Source organism: Pseudorca crassidens, chromosome 7 (assembly GCF_039906515.1).
Source record: "Pseudorca crassidens isolate mPseCra1 chromosome 7, mPseCra1.hap1, whole genome shotgun sequence".
NCBI lineage: Eukaryota > Metazoa > Chordata > Mammalia > Artiodactyla > Delphinidae > Pseudorca > Pseudorca crassidens.
Genome location: NC_090302.1, coordinates 95,434,802 through 95,456,346, shown reverse-complemented (window position 1 = coordinate 95,456,346; position 21,545 = coordinate 95,434,802). Strand labels below are relative to the sequence as shown.

General features: G+C 47.6%; 1 protein-coding gene across 2 annotated transcripts in view; it reads right to left on the bottom strand.

Moving 5' to 3' along the window:
- SYK (spleen associated tyrosine kinase) overlaps positions 1-21,545 on the bottom strand; it is a 96,880-nt gene that overhangs the window by 50,988 nt on the left and 24,347 nt on the right. For both annotated transcript variants that reach the window (XM_067745028.1, XM_067745029.1), the window contains exons 2-3: positions 3,958-4,386; positions 1,455-1,615 (exon numbers count right to left, since the gene is read on the bottom strand). In XM_067745028.1, coding sequence (XP_067601129.1) covers positions 1,455-1,615; positions 3,958-4,359 — 563 coding nt within the window. In that variant the 5' untranslated portion in view covers positions 4,360-4,386. The remainder of the gene's footprint in view (positions 1-1,454; positions 1,616-3,957; positions 4,387-21,545) is intronic.

The window sequence follows — 21,545 nt, the reverse complement described above, 5'->3', positions numbered from 1 at the left end:
TAGGCAGAAGACACATTCTTTAGGGAAACCTGGATAAGGCCGGAGAAGACCCAGTTGGAAGGACCCCACAACTGTGGGGCTGTCCCAGGGTGGGTGCTCCCTGCAACACCCCCTTGTCTAAGTGGGGAGCAGACGGTCTCCCTGAATGCAGCTCTTCACCGGCGAGAGTCTGAGCCCAGGCTTCTGAACCGGTGAGAAGGCAGAGGTCTTGCTGTTTGGATAACCCAACTTGGGGCTGACTTAACGTACCAAGATGCCATGTATGCAGTCCCATGAGAGGTGTGTTGGAAATTATTCCTAAGAAGTTGGTAAAAGTTCAAACCTCAGGGGAAAATGAGCTGATAGGTGCCACACTGAGGGCAAAAAATATCCCTCTGTCCCATGATTTCTGCCAGTGGCCATTACTGCATCCACTAAGCCATCATCCCAGTCATGCAGTGTGCCAGCCTGGGCTGCTCTGGACTTGTTTTTAGGATTTTTTTTTTTTTAAGAGTATTGTGTTTAAGATCATTTCTTAAATAATAGGGATTATAGGAAAGTCTGAGGAAAATTCTTTACATAGATGGATACTCAGAGAAAACACTTCAATTCTAGGAAAAGTTTACAGTGCCAGCTGGGTGTGACTCCATATCCTTGGTCACGGGGCTACACTGCTGTGTAAGTGTCCGAGGCCAGATTGGGGCACCCAGTCAGCATGTCCGGGGCGGGGGTCACTGAGCAGTGACAAACACAGGTGAGCATGCCTTGGCTGGCAGCCCCCCGGCAACCCACCAGCCACAGCACCTCAGGGGAATGAGGTCGACACCTGTCCAAGACAGCTCCTTGCCCTCTCTGGACCACCGACCCTGCCCCGAGGCAGCCTGCATCTCCAGCACCTCCAGGACTGAGGTGCACTGAGCACTGAGGATAAGAGTGAGCAGGCCTTGAGACACACACCTCATTTCTGAGATTATGAGGCCAGAGTCTGCACACCTGCTTGTGATGAAGTTCCTGCACTAACCTTTCATATGAGCGACTCCCAGCAAATTTTCTTTACTATCCATCCTACTGGTACTTCTCCCCAAAGAGAAGAAAAGTCTGAGATCTTGGAGCAAATGTGAGCAATCACACTGCAGTATCTTTAGCTTGGATGGATAGCCACAGATAGTGTTATGCATCCCATGTTTATCATTAAAAGCAGAATACGTGGCTGAATAGATATTCTTCAATGATGTCCCTTGGTGCCCAAGAAAAATGTTCACTTTGGGGCCATACTGGGCAAAACAAATGCTGAATTCCATGAGATGGCTTCAATTTGAGATGTCTGTGCAGCCAACCAACACACGTGTTTTGATGATAGCACATGATCCCTTCCCCAAAGTCACCAGGACTCCAGGAACGTGGAGGCTGAGCTACCCCTAACTGTCCAAGCAGGCCTGGAGCTACTGGGTGAAGGGAAAAGACACAATACTTACAAAAACTTTCCATTTGTCTTTGATCCTATCAGGACAATCTGCTCAGATTCATCCCGAGAGATTTTTCCGTGGAACCAGGGCATTTTTTCATGGGCTGTGGTGGCGATCAGCTTCTCCAGCTGAGGTTTCTGGCTGATAATGGCCTGCTCGAGAGCTTGACCCTGTCACGAGGAGAAGAGAGTGAAGCCATACCAAGCGAAAGTGACGAGAAAGACGCAGAAAGCATTTCCAATCTATCCTAAGCCCTGACATGGTAAAATGTAATCACATTTATTTATGTGTTTGTATGTTCATTCAATAAATAAAGCCAATAGATCTTATATATTGTTTAAGTGCCTTCAAGTATATAACTAACAAAATAGACTTTAGGATACAGAAGTGGGCACTTTAAAAGCCACATTGGGCTTCAGAAACCATCTGGTATAATCCATGAGGTCTAGAGAATGGACTTCCTGCCCTCTTCCAATCAGTCGCCTCCTAGAACTGACTGTTCTGTGTTAGACGCTGATCACATAATAACAATCAGGAAGATGTAAGACATGCTTTTTCCTGTCTGCCTCTACAAGGCTTCACTCTGAGCACTTACACATGTTGCTGCCTGTAACTGCAAGAGATGTGATCACAGAAAGAGGAGATAAACCTTGACAACATGGAAAACAAAAATGAGAAAAAGGCTGACAGCTGGGTGAATTCGCTTCTTCAACTGTTCTTAGTGGGAGAGAAATAGATATCTTTCACAGTAGTAAATAAACAACCTGAGCTGATTATTCCAAGTTATAAAAAGAATCAGAAGTGAAAATAAAAACATAACCAACCCACGTGAGGAGATGGAAGGGGGGAGGGAAGGCAGAAGGGAAGGTGAATTTGAAAATTTTGTCATGCTTCACAGATGGAATGAAAAACAAAAGCAGTAATAGTTACATACCAGAGAGGCATCCGATTCAAAGTGAGCAGAGGGCAAAAGCAAAAGGGTGTGGAATACTACTCGGCCATAATAAGGAACGGACCCCTGACACACAGCTGACTCACGAATGCATTATGTGGAGTGTAAGAAGCTGGTCTGAAAAGGCTACATGCTGTGTGAGTCCATTTATATGCATTCTGGACAAGGCAAAACTATAGGGACATAAATCAGATGAGGAGTTGCCAGGGGCTGGGGTTGGGGGTGAACATGAGGATGCTTGATGGGTGATGGAACTGTTGCATGCCTTGACTGGGGTGGGGGGCTACATGATGCCATGTGATTGTCAAAAAATCATAGAACCAGGGCTTCCCTGGTGGTGCAGTGGTTGAGAGTCCACCTGCCGATGCAGGGGACACGGGTTCGTGTCCCGGTCCGGGAGGATCCCACGTGCCGCGGAGCGGCTGGGCCTGTGAGCCATGGCCGCTGAGCCTGCGCGTCCGGAGCCTGTGCTCCGCAACGGGAGAGGCCACAACAGTGAGAGGCCCGCGTACCGCAAAAAAAATAAATAAAAATAAAAATCATAGAACCATATACCTAAAAAGGATGAATTTCACAGTGTGTAAATTACACCTCAATAAATCTGATTTATCTGATTTTAAAAAAGAGTAAAAAGATGGTCTAAGACTTATGTAATGAATACTGATGAAAAATACTGAATACATAGTATCTGTTTGCAAGACTGAATTCAGTGCAGAACATATTAAAGGAGTAAAGAAGTCGGTGTATAGAATCCTCAGAAAGCCTGTAGTGTCATACATCCACATGGATATATAGAAAACATACATCCAGGAAACACAAGGAAATGGTTGAACACATGGGTCTGAGCAGGAGACCATCAGCCAGCCTGGTGGCTCCTGATATCAAGTGCTGTTGAGAGTGTGGCAGGAATGTAAGTTGTCACAACCTCTGGGACCTTTCTGGATGACAACCTGTCAATATGTCCGAATCCTTCACTGTGGCAAATCCAACCTGTTCAGGGTTATCCTGCTGATGCTGCATAAAGCGTTAGGAGAATGTTACTAGCAGGATTATTTATAAACAATGAAGATGTCCATCAATAGGTACTAGTAAAATAAATTATGGTGCACAGGAGGGACCATCAGGCAGCCAGTAACAGGCTGATGCAGCTGTGTGTCTATGGACATGGAAAGTTCTGCAAGAGATATTATGAAGGTGTGAAATCAAGTGCCAATCAGTGTGTCCAGTATGACCCTCTTGGGTAAATAAAAACCAGTATATGCCTGTGGTGCCTCTCTGAAAGGGCCCAGCACGAATTGGGTAACAGTGGTTTCCTGTGGTGGAGAAACCACATGGCTGGCACTGTAGCGGCCCACCCTCTCAAGTGTGACCGCAAAAGAGGAAAGGCTGTCTTCTTGGAGTGAGGCATTTGGGGGCCCACGCTGATGACTAAGGGATAGGTTGCTTATCTGAGGCACCACTGCATGGCTCTCATGCAACTGGGTGCCTGTGTGGAATCCCAGGGTCGGCGAGCACACGAGACTGTGCACCGCCGCCGCCGGGGGACCGGCTGCCGCCCACCTGTAGGTTCCATGTCTGTTTCACATACTCCCGGATGAGGTTCTCCTTCAGGTCCTCAAAGGGGCCGGTTTTGGGCTGCACCCCGGGCGGCCGGTTGAAGGGCTTCTTGAGGAGGCAGATGAGGCCATCCAGCTCCTGGGAGTGGTAGTGGCAAAGCTCGGCGGGGCTGCTGTGGGCCCTGCCGCCTGAGATGGCGTAGGTCCCGTTTAGCTCCCGCTCAATGGTGTAGTGATGCGCCTTCCGGTCGTGCGCCACCGACAGGGCAAAGCCGCCCAGGTAGTTGCGGCTCTGGCGCAGCAGGTAGAGCCCGTCGCTCATGCCCCCCTGGGCCAGGTAGTCTTCTGCCTCCTCCCGGGTGATGTTGCCGAAGAAGAAGGGCAGGTGGTTAGCGCTGTCGCCCATCCCTGCGCCTTCCCCTCAAGTGTCCACCTGGCAAAACAAAGACGGGGCAGTGGTCAGGACCTGAGCGGCACGACACTGTTAGAGCACCGACCCTCCAGATAAGGAGACAAGTCCTCCCGCCAGGCAGAAGCTCTTCCCTCTGAGACTCGGATCTAGAGCCTGAACTAACTGTGCCCTCGTCCTTTCTGCCCACATAACCATTACATTTCCAAACACACCCTCTCAGTATTGAACCAAGAAACAGAGCATTGGACCAATGCAGTCAAATTAATCTTTTGTGTGCATGTGTGGGTCGGGGGGTGGGGGGACAGAGAATTCTAAGAGACAAACTAAAAAGAGAAGTCCCCTTCCAAAACAGGGCTTAGGAGCTCTCTGACAGTCAGTGGGGCACAGGGGCAGAACCCAGACGAGCCCTTTGTTCTCTGGAGATGCAGTTGTCCAGAACACTCACGCTGGTCAGAGTTATGTGCAGTGAAGATGTCACTGGACTCCTTCTACGTGAACATTGAGGGTCTACTGTGTCACACGCTATAGCTGGACACCAGAGAGCTGAGCACTGGCCACATTTATATATGTAAAACCTCTGGCCAGGAGGTTGGACGGGCAAGTGGCTGCCCTGAGGCATGAAAGTGCCATCCTCCCAGAGCCCCAGGCCTCAGAGACACACTGTCCCCTTCCCACCCTCCTCCGGACCACTTCCTGGCACCCGTCTTGTACCATCCGCCGGAACAGTATCGAAGAAACAGTGCAGGTTCCACATTTGATGAGGACACCTGTCACCAAAAACAGATACTTCTCGCACTAAACAGAAACACACTTCAGAGGGGAAGTGTGAAGGCAGTGAGTGCAATTTGACAGGAAGACTGTTTGATCATTTGTGGTTGTAGATGAGAAGGATCTATAATGCCAGTCCAAAAAGTATCTAAAATAGTGTATATTTTAACCAAAAGGGGATTTTCATCAATGGAAAAGTATCTAGATGACTGCATCTGTGCATCTAGGGAGCAAAGCACATACCCTTTCATGTTATACACACAGACATACACACAGACACCCAAAGAAACACACACAGACCCACACACCACACACATACAGAGACACAGATACACACACACATGATTATGTGAAACAGCCTCTTCTCAACAGGACTTACCTTACAAAAGACAGTAGAACATAGTGCCTGCCTGGTAGAGGTAACAGAATTTTCTCCAGGCAATACTGCCAAATCCTGAGTGAGCCCCCCAAAAGACATGGGTTTTATTATAATTAGATTGTACAAATAATTTTCTCATTTGCTTCTCTTAATATTTGACTATCACTCACTAATTTTTCTTTGTCAATGTTTCTAAACATTCATCTTCCAGCAAGGTTTTGTTTTCTCTTATAAGTACCATCCATATTTGCTCTTAAAGCAAAGACATCTGCTATTAACCAAAAGACATCCCTGGAAAGACGGTGAGTAGATGTGTCTTTGGGGAGCAGTAGTTCCCTTCTGCTTCTTTCTTCTTCTCAGGCTAATCCCTCTATGCCATTTGTGTTACAGTTTCAGCCCCTGCCCCCCCATCCCCCAAAGAGTGAGGGCTCTGGACTCCTTTCTCATGCTCTGCTCTGTTCCTGCAGTGGGTCTTCCAGGGCCTCACCTATCTGTCATGCACAGTGAGCCCACCTGCACTTCCAACTCCTGTCCCCTGCAGCCCAGCACTTTTCCAACCTCCATGTGCCTACACATCACCTGAACTCTGTTAAGCGCAGGGGCCAACCGAGCTGCAGTGCCAACAATCTGGGTGATGCTGATGCTGGGCCCCTGACCGTATCTGAGGCTGAGATCTCCATGTACTACCCCCTGCCTTCCTCAGCCCAGGCCCTCCCCCAGCCAGGAACCCAGAGTCCTTCAAGAGTCCTTGCTTTCTCTCAGGCTGGTTTCCCAAATGGCTGTGGTGTGTGTTCCGATCCCTCTGTATCTCTTACCACTGCCCTTTCTAATGCACCCTCCCAGCTGCACTGCTGTAAGCACTGATGTCCTGCTGCCCTGCCATCCCCTCCCCTCCTATTCTGCTTCATCTGCCCCGTAGGCCCACAGTTCCCTGCAGCTTGCCCCATCCCTCTCTGCCTATCAGCCTCATTCCTAGCAGGCTCGGTCCACAGGCCACGGCTGTCCCCTCCTATCTCCTTGCTTACACACTCCCTCTGCTTGAGGGACACACCATCTTGCACACCTGCCCCAGATGCACCCTTGATCTCAGCTGTCCCTAGTGCTTGGGACTTCTCACAGAGCTGCCACCCACCACTGGCCTCAACAGTAAGTCTTCAAAAACAATATTGTAAGTGTTTACAAATATTTTTTAATTTACATAAACCTTAACAACTATTATTTTTAAAATTCATCAGTTTGCCACTAAGATTTACATCGGTGCTGGCCCTCTGCTGTGAATCCCACATTGAAGCGAACCAACATGACAAGATAGAAGACAGGCGGAAAGGCAGCCTGCCAGGCCCATCTTCCAGGCCCATGAGGGATGCTCCTGAATGGCTCTGATGGTGCATGTCAGACTCACCCCTAAGCAGGTGGTACCTCTCTGGCTTCCCTGGGAGGGGAAAGGCCTGGCTGCCCTCAGTGTCAGCAGTGCCTGGCCAAGCAGCCCTTTTATAATGGTGTGATTTCCTGGGCTGGAGGTGACACTGGGAGAGGGCCTGAGCAAATGCACTGGGCCGTTGCCGTTGGCGGTGGTTTTGACAGTAGAGATGGTTTACTGCAAGGACAGCTTAGGGCACATTCTTGGGCTATTTAATTTGGGAGATGAACAACATCTGCGATGCCTTCTCAGGACCGGCTCCCACCACTGCCCACCTGGGGCCTTCTCCACAACACAGGCCACGGTGATGGGAGACGGTCACCTTCATTGCAGCCGCTGTCCACAGAAGCTGCGTGACCGCACTGCTGCTCTCAGCCCTGTTCCTCAGACAGTAGCTCTCGCTCACTATGGTAAATAAGTACAGACAGCAGCTTCCCCGCTGTGCTGTGTACTCCCCTCCACAAGCCCGTTGACTTGGGCCCCTCTCCGTCCACACTTGCTCACAGGCACTGCTTAAATCTTCCTTTTCTTTGGACCCCAGGGAAAGTCTGTAGCTCAAACTCTGTTTAACACACACAGGGATAATACTCTCCTCAACAGTGCCTAGAACTTGCTACCTATTTTTTTTGTCTATTTCAACATTCCCAGTTATTTCTCGCCATGTGTGAAATCACTTTATTGTGATAAATCAGCTTTATTCCAAAGCTCAAAACTGAGAAACAAAAGAGGCCGTTGGTCCCCGTGGACCAGGCCCCCCAACTCCTCCCCAAACACCCCCAGCACCTCGGCTGGTGCACAGGTAGCTCTTGAGTAAGGTGAGGCTTCATGCTATTGCCAGGTCAGTGCCTCAAAACACTACAGCATTGGGGAGGGTTGGATTGGGAGTTTGGGACTAGCAGATGTAAGCTATTACATATAGAATGGGTAAACAACAAGGGTCTATTGTGTAGCACAGGGGACTATATTTGATGTCCTGTAATAAACCATAATGGAAAAGAATATGAAAAAGAATATATATGTATAACTGAATCACTTTGCTGTATACCTGAAACTAATACAACACTGTAAATCGACTATACTTCAATTAAAAAAAAAAAATAACACTACAGTATCATTTCCCTTTTGGGGCCTTTTTATGACACAGGTTCAAGGTGGATTTCACACTAGAAAAATGTTTTATAACATGAAATAATGTTTTGTGATGCCTAGGCAGCCTATCCCCCTTCCTGGCTTAGTTTTTCTCTAGAGCACACCTCCATGGGTAACAATCCTTTAACACACTGTAACTTGCTGTTGAATTGGATTCTTGTCTCGGTCCCCGCACCAGAGCGCCAGCTCTGAGAGGTGAGAAGAGGATGCCTTTGTTCACTGCCCTGTCTCGGCACACAGCAGGTGGTCAAAAATATTTGTTGATTAATAGGTATTGTAATAGGGAAGAACAAATCTGACCCCATATTGGATGTGTTTCTCTTACTTTAACCTTTGCATTCTATTGCTTTTGCTACAAGTTAATCACTAAAGAGATGTTGCCCATAGCTTAGAGAACACATAATGGCCCATCTCTGGAAACCCTGCCTCCCATGCCTGAGTGTTAAGCTAAAACACCTTTGTTTAGCTCACAGGAAATATCCTGACAAGGCCCACCTGTGAATGGCCGCAGGAAAAGAAGAAATTAACACATTGCCTGCAGGGTCTGGCCAGAACCAGGAAATATTTGCAACAACTTAGTGTCAACCTTTTTTACTTTACCTCCTTACCTCCCCCTCTTTGCTCTAGAAAAGAAACTAGCATCCAAACCCCAGTAAAATGGTTCTTTGGGACAGTAGTCCATCATCTTCTCGGTCTGAATAAAGTTGCTATTCCTCGCCCCAATACCTCATCTCTCAATGTATCGGCCTGTCGTACGCCGATCTTGGACTTGATAACAGTATGATTAAGTGAAAGCAGCTTTCAAAATAATGTGTCCAGAGCAATCTAGTTTTGTTTTTAAAAGGTTATATGTACCCAAGTATGTAATAACATACACCTAGAGAGTGAGAAAAGAGACATAAAGTCTGAGAGGACAGTGGGTATGGAGGAAGAACCCTGGCTGGTTTTACTGGCCTCTTTTATATTTTCTGTCAAAGCCTCTGCACTGCCCCATCCTCTTCTGCCTACTGTCCTCTGCCTGGCCTTTACTCCACACTCCATTAATCTGCTCTTGCCAATGCCACCAACCTCTAAATGGCCAAACTCAAGGTCACTCCTCTGGCCCTATCTTGCTTGACCTCCCAGCAGTGCTGGATGCCACCCAGCACTCCCACTTCAGTGGGTCAGTCCCTCTTCTTGGCCAACCCCTCCCCAGTCCACGGCTCCTTCCTTCACTTAATCTGCAACCCAGTGTTGGGTCTTCAGCTGCATCTTCTCCCAGCACACAGCCCCACTGCCAACGACGTGCCCGTGGATCCCACATCCATCTCTCCAGGCTGAGCTCCTGACCTAAACGCTGTTTACCTGACGTTTCCACCTGAACATCTAAAGGGCAACTCAACCTTCAGGTGCCTAAAACGGGACTTTCAATTGCTCACGCTTGGTCCTCCCTGAGCCCCTTCTAATTGAGGAAATGACACCAACTCTAACCAGTTGCTCAGGACGAGACCCTAGAGACTTTCAGGATCCCTCCTTTTCACTCATCATGCATGTCTAATCCACTAGCTTAGAAAAGAACATGTTTTCTTTCGGATGTGTCCAGGCCAGCCTGGAACATGTCCCTTTGAGAAGCAGTGAGCTCCATTCAGAGACCAATGGGCTCCATCACGGGCTGGGGAATCTCAAAGGAGGTTGGATCAGCTGGTCTCCAGGGATCTCTTATCAGTTTTCCTCTAACACATATCCCAAAGCCATGTCTTCTCTCTTTTTCCCCTGACATTCCCTGGGTAGAAGGTCCATCACCTCTCACTCACGTGGATGGAAGTCTTACCCGTTAGTTCTCCCTTCCACCCAGCCCTCCTCATGGACCATTCCCCACACAGCAGGCAGAGTGATGCTAGCAAGCCATCTCCCTCTCCCAGACACATCCCAAACCCTCTTCCTCCGGCCTTCAAGCCCTACTTGGTTAGGCCCGAGCCCCCTCCTCACCTTGCCCACTTTCCCATCTCACCAGTGCTTACCACGTCCAGCCACACCACCCTCCTTCCTGTCCCAGATGCTGTACTTTCCCCCATGGCTGGTTTCCTCCTTCTCAGGCCTGTGGTCTCAACTCATGTCACCTCCTCAGAGGCGCGCATGCTGATGGCCGAGTCTAAGGTGGCTTCATGACCCGGTTCATCTTTATCTCCTGAAAAGGTTTATTTCCTGCATCACATTCACCACAAGCCTGCCCTCGTACAAGGTAAGGTCCAAGGTCTGGAAGTATCGACCTGCATCCCCAACACTTAGGGGCTTCCCAGGGGCTCACAAAATACCTATTAAATGGAAACCTGCTGATCTCTCCTTTTTAGAGTTTCTACAGTGAATAATGCCATTGCTTTACTAATATAAACTCTCACTGTGCAGCTGCTGCTTCGCCCAGGTGGAGAGTATGGTTGCAGAGTCAGAGAACCTCGGAGAACATGCGTCCAACCTCCTTCGAGACCCACACAATTCCAATTTGCCCAAGACCCTCTTAAAGGTATAGTTGGCTTCAATGCCACCACCGCCGAGATCTAAACACACAAGTGCACAGGCCCCTCTTGGGCTGCTGTCGGTAGCCCACAAATGCAGCCATGGGTGGCCTCAGCTCCCAGTATCCACACTGGGTTTCTAGCAAATGAAAAGCTGCCCTTTTCACATGTGGTCAAAGCACGTCCCCCACCCTTGATTTACACACTAAGACCGCTGCATTTGCCCCCTCTCACACTCATTTTGTTGGTCTCACCCATTTCCATCTGTCACCTTTCATTAAATCAGCACCGGGATTCTCAACCTCGGCACTCTTGACATCTGGGTTGGATCATTCTCTGCTCTGGGGGCTGTCTTGTCCACTATAGGCTGGGGTAGCAGCAATCCTGGCCTCCGGCCACTAATTCCAGCAGTTTCCTCCCATTCCCCAATCATGGCAACCATTTCCAGACATTGCCAAATGTTCCCTGGGGGCAGTGTCCCCAAATGTCCCTTGACTGGAAGCCACTGTGTTAGTGGTTTGGCCTGTCCACAAATCTGATGTGTTCCTTCCACTGCTCGAGCACCTGCACCAATAAATTAGATAAATGAATATCCCTCTATCGAATGATCACTCTGAGCACAGGACAGGGAGAGGTGGAAAGGATCAGAGCCCCGTGGAAGTAAATGTGCACTGACCCTGGAGGAGAGCTAGGGGTGCAGAGCAGAGTCTGGGAGCCGGACAGGCTGGTGTCCCATCCCAGCTTGTGTGACCCGGGCACATTAGCATCACAGGTCTGCACCTGTGAGAGCGATGACGGTGGCACCAAAGTCGCCGTAACTCACCGCAGTCATGATGGAGAGTGTGGAGGGGTGCCCATGACAACTGGTACCTCACAAGTGGGAGTTCCGAATAAAAGAGAGAAGGAGTGGTTCATGGTGGAATGGTGAAGGGGAGGTATGGGCAGCCCACACTTGAAAGGAGAGTGTGTGTGTGTGTGTGTGTGTGTGTGTGTGTGCACGCAAGCCCAGTAGACACCTTCACAAAGGCAAGATGGAGGCTTGAATGGAACCACAGACAATGTTTTCTTACTTTAAAATCCTGCCTAGTCAGGTAAGGCTTCATCCTCCATTCAATGCACTCTGAGGAGTTACATCTAGAATAGAGCCTATATCATCCCTGGGCTTTGATTCTGGCTGCCCACCGCCCCACACCCCCCCTAGGAGCCCCACCAGCAGCCCTCCCAGAGCCTGCAGAAATGAATTCCTGTGACCTACGATGAGCCCCTTGAATCCAACTAGCACTCTCATGTCTTCCTCGTTTGATCTAAGCAGTACTGTATCCTTTTGCACTTCCTGACATGCTACAATCTCCCCTGCCAACTAGACTCTCACAGTGCATTTCCCCAGTCCCAGAACCAAGGCTGCCTGCATGACCTTTGCCCTTTAAAATGCATTTAGCTTTGAAAATATCACTAAGTTCTAGCTTATCAGACAGCAGTTTCATAGATTAAGAGGAATAGCCCAGGCTTGTCATCATAAACAAAATGTTTCAGATAAGATTTGAGCTAATTTTTTTTAAAAAAGTCACATTTCTGGGGGCAGCCTGAGTGGAAGATTAGGTACAGCTGCTCACATCTAGGCTAGTAGCTGAAAAAGCTGTCTGGAACCCACAACTCAGGTGGAAGGAAATTTCGTCCCCAGCACAGGACAACCAGAGTGAAGTCAACGTGATGAAGCGGGGCTGGGCTCTGCATGCTCACCCACCTCAGCTTTATAACCTATTTTTTCCTTGTCTGCATCCTGAAAGCCATTAGAATAGATACTCCGTAAGGATCAGTATGTTTACTGTATTGTTCCCTACTGCCTAGAACAGAGGCTACCCTAAGAATGGGCCTCCACCCTGCAAAGCTCGGTAGAGAATTATTATAGAATGTATACATGGCAGGCAGCCTCCTAGATGACGCCATCAAGCCTCACCTCTTGGTTCCAGGCCTTCATGTGGTCCCTCCCACACTGACTGAGGGCTGCCTGCACAGTGAGAGTGTGGGATGCCTGAGCCTAGTCTGTAAAGGCCTTTACAATTTACGCCTGGTCTCTGGGTCTCTCACCCTCGGAGAGGCCAGATGCCAAGTCGTGAGGATGCTCAAGCAGCTCTTTGGGGAACTGAGGCCTGCAGATAACAGCCAGCATGGACTTGCCACCCATAGGAGGGAGTCACCTCAGAAGAGGGTCCTCTAGGCCCAATGAGCCTTCAGACTATGCAGCACATGTGACTGCAGCCTCATAGGAGACCCTGATCCAGGCCAACCCATCTCAAATTCCTGACCCACAGACACTGTGAGGGATGCTAAATGATTATTGCTGCTTCAAGCCACTAAGTTTAGGGTAATCTGTTATGTAGCAATGGATAACTAATGCAGCATGTGGAATAGGGTCACATGAGAGAAAGGGGCTTCATAAATATTTGAATGATTTGTTGACAAACAAGGCCCCCAAATCTGGGGAGTGAGTGAGGGAAGTAATTAGAGGGGCTGGGTTCTGGCAGAGTTCGAATAAAACTTTCTGGTACTGGGGAGGGAAGAAGAGGAGGAGATAAACCCCTAAGGTCAGGAGGGAGGGAAATGAAGTACCTGTGCCCGGCGAGTGTCCCTAGGAGCTGCCATCTCAGTCTGCCTTCCTTCATTCCCTACTTCTACCCGCTGAAGGCTGTCAGAGGCACTGACTCCAAGCCCTGCAAGGCTTGGGAACCAGGATCAGAGGCAGATCCCAGAGTTCAGATTAATTTACTATCTCTGACAACTGTAACTCACACACCTACACAGCATCGTTTCCTTCCCTTCTTCCTCCTCTCTCCACTATGTCAATATTGCTACCCTTGCCTCTATTCTCTTTTCATCTAATGCATAAAACAAAGCACAGTCAGCACTCATTTTTGGCGGCGGTAGTTAGGCTCTACAAAGGCACAGTGAACAATGAATTTTCAAATGCTGAAACACTGCTCCTGGAGAAAGACTGGGTTAGGTTCTTGCGAGCCTCTGGTCCACGATATTTTTGTCAATAGATCAATATATAACCTTGTTTCATGTGTATTCCTGTTTAAAGAAACTTATTTCATATATATTGTTGACTTATTAACATTGCATTCACGGCCAACAGCACCATAACCCACACCTGAAGGAAGCTTATCTAACATGTGGTTTCTCTGTAAGGCATATCACAACCTTCTTGCCCTTAGGAACACCAGACAGCACTTCAGCACTATGCTTGGGGCTCTTCTAAATAAGAAAAGCACAGAAATATACAACACACTTGGCACTAAACAGACCACAGAAAGGACCCTTGTTTGTGTATGAGCTGAGACAAGAGGGCAGAGTGTCTCCTCATTCAACCTCAACGGGCAACGTATGTCTTGGGCAACTCAAGTTTTTCACTGCCCTGCGCGTGTCCACAAATAACCACACAAGTGTGGTGGGTATTGATGTGGGTGTTACAAATCTATTTTAGCGAGACGGTGGATTCATAAATATGGAATCCGTGAATAATGAGGATCGACTGTAAGTGACTTTCCTCCACTCTCCCCCACCTGCCCCGAAAAGCCCCCACCTCGTGGGTAGATACACGATGATGCCTTAATATAAGACCATGCTCTTAAATGTATTATTCTTATTATCTAAATCTGTGTTCAGTTCAGTGCTTTTTTTTTTTTTTTTTGCAGTACGCGGGCCTCTCACTGTTGTGGCCTCTCCCGTTGCGGAGCACAGGCCCCGGACATGCAGGCTCAGCGGCCATGGCTCACAGGCCCAGCTGCTCCACGGCACATGGGATCTTCCCATACCGGGGCACGAACCCGTGTCCCTTGCATCGGCAGGCGGACTCTCAACCACTGCGCCACCAGGGAAGCCTCCATTTCAGTGCTTTGAAACTTGGCGTGGAACCAGAAGAGGTAGCCTAGCTCTCCGTACTTTTTTTTTTTTTTTAATTTTTCTTAATGTTTTTTAATTTTTATTTTTTAAATTTTTTAAGAGTGTAGAATATTTTTATTGAATAATAATGTATACCTTAATCATAGATTCCATAAAAATCCCAACACTTGAATGCTAAAATATCAGCTACAAAACGATCATTTGCTTACTTATATACATTTTATTCTTTTCTTCCTCCAAATTTTTAAATAAATTTTTATTTTATATTGGAGTATAGTTGATTAACAATGTTGCGTTAGTTTCAGGTGTGTGGCAAAGTGATTCAGTTATACTTATACATGTGTCTATTCTTTTTCAAGTTCTTTTTTAAAACCCTATCTGCCCCGGTTATCACTGGCCCAGACCTGCGCTTCAAGGCTTCTGCTTTTCTTAAGACCCATCAAACCATGGCTCCTGCAGGTGCTGTCCTCTCGACTACAGGGTTCAGCCCTTTCTACTTCCTGTGGAGAACATTTCAACAGCACTTAGCACATTAAAGGTGGCTGATTTCTTATCACTGGGCCACAGTTTCCCCACATAATGTGGACTGAGGTGACAGTGGCAAGAAGTAAATGGTACCCTGGGGAGACAACATCTGGGGACAATTTCTGCCATTGCCCTACCATATAGGGGAACAAAATCAGGAAGATGCAAAAAGATAGCTTGGCTTACCATGCTCAAAGCCACACAGCCACCTCAATGCAAAGCAGCCCTGATAAAATTTGCCTGGGAATTTCCTTTGCAGGTCGAAGCTGAGAAAATTAAGTACCAGGACTTTGGTAAAAGGAAAAACTTCATCTGTGGGTTTGACTGATTTTCATAAGAAAGAGGAAAGAGCCCGGCCCAGAGGGAGAAGGGTTCTTCCTGGGTCAGTCAGGGACTGGCTGATTAGTTACAAGAAATGACCAGGCAAAGGGAGATGCAGATGATGCAGATCCACCCCAAACAGCACCTGCAGACAACTGCCCTCCATCAGTCTGCAAAGGGCCCTGGGCACTGCCTGACCCAGCCTGAGTTGGCCCCATGTCCACCCGGCCTCCTGAGTGACACCAGCTGGCCTCGTGCAGGGCTGTCCCCAGCCCCCCTGAGGCCTGCTGGGCCGGTCATACTGCTGTAGACCTGGTCTTCCGAGACAGAAACATACTTCGCGACTTCCGCGGAGTGGCCCCTGTTTTGCATTTGTGGTACGGCACAGTTTCTTAGGTACAGACACACACATTTCAGAAACAGAAAGTAAGTCTAAGGCTGGCAAGAACATGATGTTTCACTAATATTTAGAAAACAGGGGCTGTTCCAATACTTGAAAACATTACCCAAACCTTCGAAACTGAGTTTTTTTGCTTTGCCTTCAAAAACCCTGAAGGTGCTGAAAACGCATCAAGGAAAGACTGATGTATCTCAACCAACAACATCTGGATTTTCAGACTCCACAAGAGATGTTCAAGGACCTCTTTACTATGTCCACCTAATATTGCTCCCTCGACCTAATAAGCACAACTCACTGATACTACGCCTACATAAACGTTAACTCTTAACATAAACATTCACTCTCAACATATTTGGTTACAGATAAGCCACCAGCCCACCACAGTGAATTTAACTTTAAAATATGAATCATTTATTCATTCAGGATGTTTGTTGGGCATCTACTAAGTGCAAATCATTTTGTTGGGTGCCCTGTGGAATAGAAAGGGGACCTCCTGCCTCCAGACAGTGAGTAGGCATAAGAGGCTCATGGGTGGCGGGATCTGTTCCAGGGGCCCTGCTTCCATGCCCAGGATTGTGAAGATCCAGGGTCTCTACTGTCTATACCTCTTCTCACTGCCCAGTGTGACTGGCCAGGACCACTGCAGACGCAGCTTCTAGGCAGGAACTCACCATGCCCATGCCGTGCACTTCAGGCTCAGCCCTGGAAATGCGGGTCCCGACCCAGCTCAGGCCCGCAGGTAGAGAAGGCAAGTATGGATTTTAAACGACTTCCTGGTGATTTTCAAGCACTCTCCTGTTTGAGAACCTCTGCCGTAATCCAATGTATCACTCCCCAAGTGGGACTGGCAGAGAGAAAAGGGAGCTGAGTATGTCTCCCTCCAGGATATAGGGAGGAAGGGAATCAGGAGATGGGCCGAAACTGGGCTGCCAGCTGCCACGGCAGTGAAGCGAACCAGGGAAGAAAATTAAAGTCCCCTATAGTGTGCCTGCTGAGCCCGGGGCAGGAAAACTCGGCTCCAACTCCATCAGGGAGGGAAAGTTACCCCTGCACTACTCTACCAGGGCACCAAGTCACAGGCATGCTCATCATGAGGCCGGATTTATGCACAAGGATGCGGTGATTAAAAATGAGCTATCCAAAAATGGGCAGAAGACCTAAATAGACATTTCTCCAAAGAAGATATACAGACTGCCAACAAACACATGAAAGAATTATCAACATCATTAATCATTAGAGAAATGCAAATCACAACTACAATGAGATATCATCTCACACCAGTCAGAATGGCCATCATCAAAGAATCTAGAAACAATAAATTCTGGAGAGGGTGTGGAGAAAAGGGAACTCTCTTGCACTGCTGGTGGGAATGTGAATTGGTACAGCCACTATGGAGAACAGTATGGAGGTTCCTTAAAAAACTACAAATAGAACTACCATATGACCCAGTAATCCCGCTACTGGGCATATACCCTGAGAAAAACCATAATTCAAAAAGAGTCATGTACCACAATGTTCATTGCAGCTCTATTTACAATAGCCCGGAGATGGAAGCAACCTAAGTGTCCATCATCAGATGAATGGATAAAGAAGATGTGGCACATATATACAATGGAATATTACTCAGCCATAAAAAGAAACGAAATTGAGTTATTTGTAGTGAGGTGGATGGACCTAGAGTCAGTCCGTCATACAGAGTGAAGTAAGTCAGAAAGGGAAAGACAAATACCGTATGCTAACACATATATATGGAATCTAAGACAGAAAAAAAAATGTCATGAAGAACCTAGGGGTAAGATGGGAATAAAGACACAGACCTACTAGAGAATGGACTTGAGGACACAGGGAGGGGGAAGGGTAAGCTGGGACAAAAAGAGAGAGTGGCATGGACATATATACACTACCAAACGTAAAATAGATAGCTAGTGGGAAGTAGCCACATAGCACAGGGAGATCAGCTCGGTGCTTTGTGACCACCTAGAGGGGTGGGATAGGGAGAGTGGGAGGGAGGGAGATGCAAGAGGGAAGAGATATGGGAATATATGTATATGTATAACTGAGTTACTTTGTTATAAAGCAGAAACTAACACACCATTGTAAAGCAATTATACTCCAATAAAGATGTTAAAAAAAAAATGGGCTAGACTTAGTGAAGAATCAATGAGCACGGGATCCTATCCAAGTTGTCACTGGGTGATGCCCTCTCATGCTCTCCTGAGCAGAAGAGGAGAAGTGTGGTTGCTGTCAGTGGGCTGAGGCCCAGGTTGCCCCGGAGTGGGTCCCAGGACATCCCCCCACCCCTCTGAGAACTTCACTCAGCCACTGTGTCCTGAAAGCCACCTTGTCACCCACTCTGCTTTGGGGAAAGGTAAAAACAACACACAAAGTCACAGACAAGAGAACTCACATTGAAAGTGGCTGAGAGCCCTCACTGGCATTCTCTTCCTATGGGCAAACCACACAGGGAATCTGAACAGGCAGCAAAATTACTGAGTTTCCCCTGGTCCTGATTCAGATGACTTTCCAAGACCCTTTCCCACTCAGAGAACAGAGCTCCTGGCAGGGCCGTGGTCATCTCACAGTGACTTGGCCTCTCCTGTCCCCTGTGGTGGTACCTGGAGAAAGTTTTTAGCTTCCAGGCACTATTTTACTTTCCTGTCCCCCCACCTCATTCACACAATATTTACAGGGACCCTGCAGCTGCTAGAAAAACCATACCACCTGATTTAAATGAAACACGCCTTTAAATCCTTTAAATGAAAGGATTACATCATCTACAGAAAGTTTTACTTTCCGTAGATAATTTTTACATTAAAAATAGCCATCACTTTTTTTCTAGTCAGTGAAAGAATAATGTGAGTGACTCATGATGGCAAAATATTATAGAAGCTTATGATCGTATTCTTAGATTTCATAAACCTGTGACATATATATACCCAATGCTTAAACAAGTGGCAAAAGGTTCTATGAGGGAGAGAGAGATGATCTGACCACACAATAACTGCAGGCAAGGAGTAGGATGGCAAAGACCTGAGCCCCGGCTCTTCTGGGCATGCGGTCAGTGGGAGAAGGCTGGCTGTACAGGGAAGAGTACACACAACACATGAGCACAGACATGAACTCACTGAAGCACGAGTGTGGTATCCTTCCTGTGGGCAGCCACAGAGGGTAGAACTCTGAGGTCACCCTTCTGGATTTATTTGATTCAGACACATCTGACCCACCTTCCTTTTCTGGATTCAAGCATAGGTCTGCAATCAGAAGCCCAGGACAGCATGGAGTATGGGATGGAAAAGAGCCCAAGATGGAGAGATGTATTTAAAGGGAGAACAGCAGAAATGGAGAGAAAGCAGAAGACAAGCCTTACCAGCTGGAATACTTCCTGTCCACACTGTGTCTGCAATTAGGGAAGTGGGCCTTCTCCTCCCAAATCGGCAAACCAACCAGAAAGCAGAAGTGCAGTTCCCCACGCAACCAGCCTCCTTCACTTGCGGGTACAAAAGAACACCCCAGGGACATGGAACCCAACAGAACAGATCGCACCAATGGCTGATCCTGTTACGCTGAGCCAGCCAGGAAATGCACTCTCCCAAGAGTTCTTGCTAAGCAAACATTGTCCTGAAGTGCTAGGTGGGGTATACCAAAATCATCTTGGTTATTTTATATTTTTAAAAGCCCTAGGACATTGTAAGTTCAAATTCCACCTGAACGGTGGATCGAATAGGAGAGGAATCCTAGGAAAGGCCTTCTCAGAGAACTCAGGATACTGATTCATGGCTGGAGACTGGAGAGGTAAGCAGGTCATTATGGCAGGAAGGCCAAAGTGTAGGGTCAGAGTACATGTGCCAGCCCTCCCCGACTCTGCTCCCAGGACTCCTGGCAGACAGCCGCTCATGGTACCAGCAGGAGACACAACTCCACAGAGGACCTCTGGTGAGGTCCTTCAAGCTGAGTCAGGAGGTGCTTTCCAAGCATCTCCTAAACATCCACACCCTCTGCAGGAAGAATGATTTTGAATTTCTCACTCCAGGCTGCGTCATCCCCCACGCTTGGAAAAAGAGCTGGGAAGAGCCTAGTCAGGCTTCTCTCTGAAAAGGTGAGGAAACATCCGTGAAAGGCAAGATGGAGAGACACCCTCTCCAGACATCTGAAGCTGGAAGGAGCTCGGTGGGTGGTTTACAGGGGTGAGGCCAGGAGACTCCCAAGGATGTGTTCAGAAAAGTAACAGTAGCCAACCTGCCCCTGAAGCCAGCAAAAATGACAGCTCAATGCAAAAAGCATTATCATTTTACAGGTGATAAACCCAAGCCACAAAGAGATTTATGCCAACCAGGATGACTGTGAGAAGGACGATGACGAAGATGACAAGGATGACAAGCAGAAGCAGCTCCCTCGTAGGGCATTGGCTGACCTGCATAACATCCCTAAGGGTAGCGGCTACTGTCACCCCCAATTCACAGACTTGGACATTGGGCTCAAAAAGGTCAGTTACTTTCCAAAAAACACACAGGTAATAGTGGGAGACCAATGTTGGAAGCCAGCCCTTCTCTTAGCTACTGCCTTTAGAGACCCTCAGGTGGATGTGAAAAGGCGCCTCTATCAGCACATCCAAATGCAAGTTCAGAACTTTTGCAACATCAGCATCACCAGGAACTTGCAGGAACTTTGGCTCAAGGACTCCATCCATGTAATGGCTACAGACGAAAACCTAAGTCCTCTCAGATAGTGCTGTCCTCCGAATTTCTGAAAGTAGTGCATCACCAATTCCACGAATCTTATCTTGCAGTCTTCCAAACACGTCCTCTCTTCAAACAAAACCTGATCACACCACTTCTCTGCTGAAGATCCACCACTGTCCACTCTCTGATCTCAGGATAAACGTGCCCCTGTCCCCCAGCATCCACATCAGCTTCCCTCAGATCTCACTCCCACTGGGCTTTCTCTGTACAGCATCCTCGGATGCTCTCAGACCATCCAGCTCCCCTCAAGGTACCATGTGCCTTTGTTTTGCAATACTGACCACTGTTCTGACTAAATTTTAATTTACCTTTACTTAGACGTGTCTGATTATTTGATGAATTCCTGTCTACCTGAGGAGGGCCGAGATTATATCTATTCATCTCTCTCTCTTACTTTTTAAATAAACTTTTAATTTTAGAATGTATTTAGATTTACAGAAAAGTTGCAAAGATAGTACAGAGAGCTTTCATGTACCCAACGTCCAGCTTCCCCTATTATTAACATCTTACATGATTATGGTACCTGTCTCACAACTAATGAACCAATAGTGACAAATTATTATTAATTAAAGCTCATACTTTATTACTTTCTTTGCATTTCCTTAGTTTTTACCTAATGTATTTTTTTTTCTGTTCCAGGACCCTAGCCAAGATACCATATTATATTTAGTTGTTATACCTCCTTAGGCACCTGTTGGCCATGACATGTTCTCAGACTTTCCTTGTTTTTGATAACCTTGACAGTTTCGAGGAGTACTGGTCAAGTAGTTTGTAGAATGTGCTTCAATTGGCATTTGTCTGATGTTTTTCTCATGGTTAGACTGGGGGTTATGTGTTTTGGGGAGGAAGAACACAGAGGTAAAGTTCCCTTCTCTTTAGACCTTACCAGGGTGCGTGCTGTCAACATGACTTATCACCACTGATGTTAATCTTTGATCCTGGGCAAATGGGGTTTGTCAGGTTTCTCCACTCTAACGTTGCTCTCCCACCCCATCCCCTTTCCATACCACCCTCCTTGGAAGGAAGAAACTCTGCACAGCCCACACTTAAGGAGAGGCACTTATAGATCACCATAACAAATATT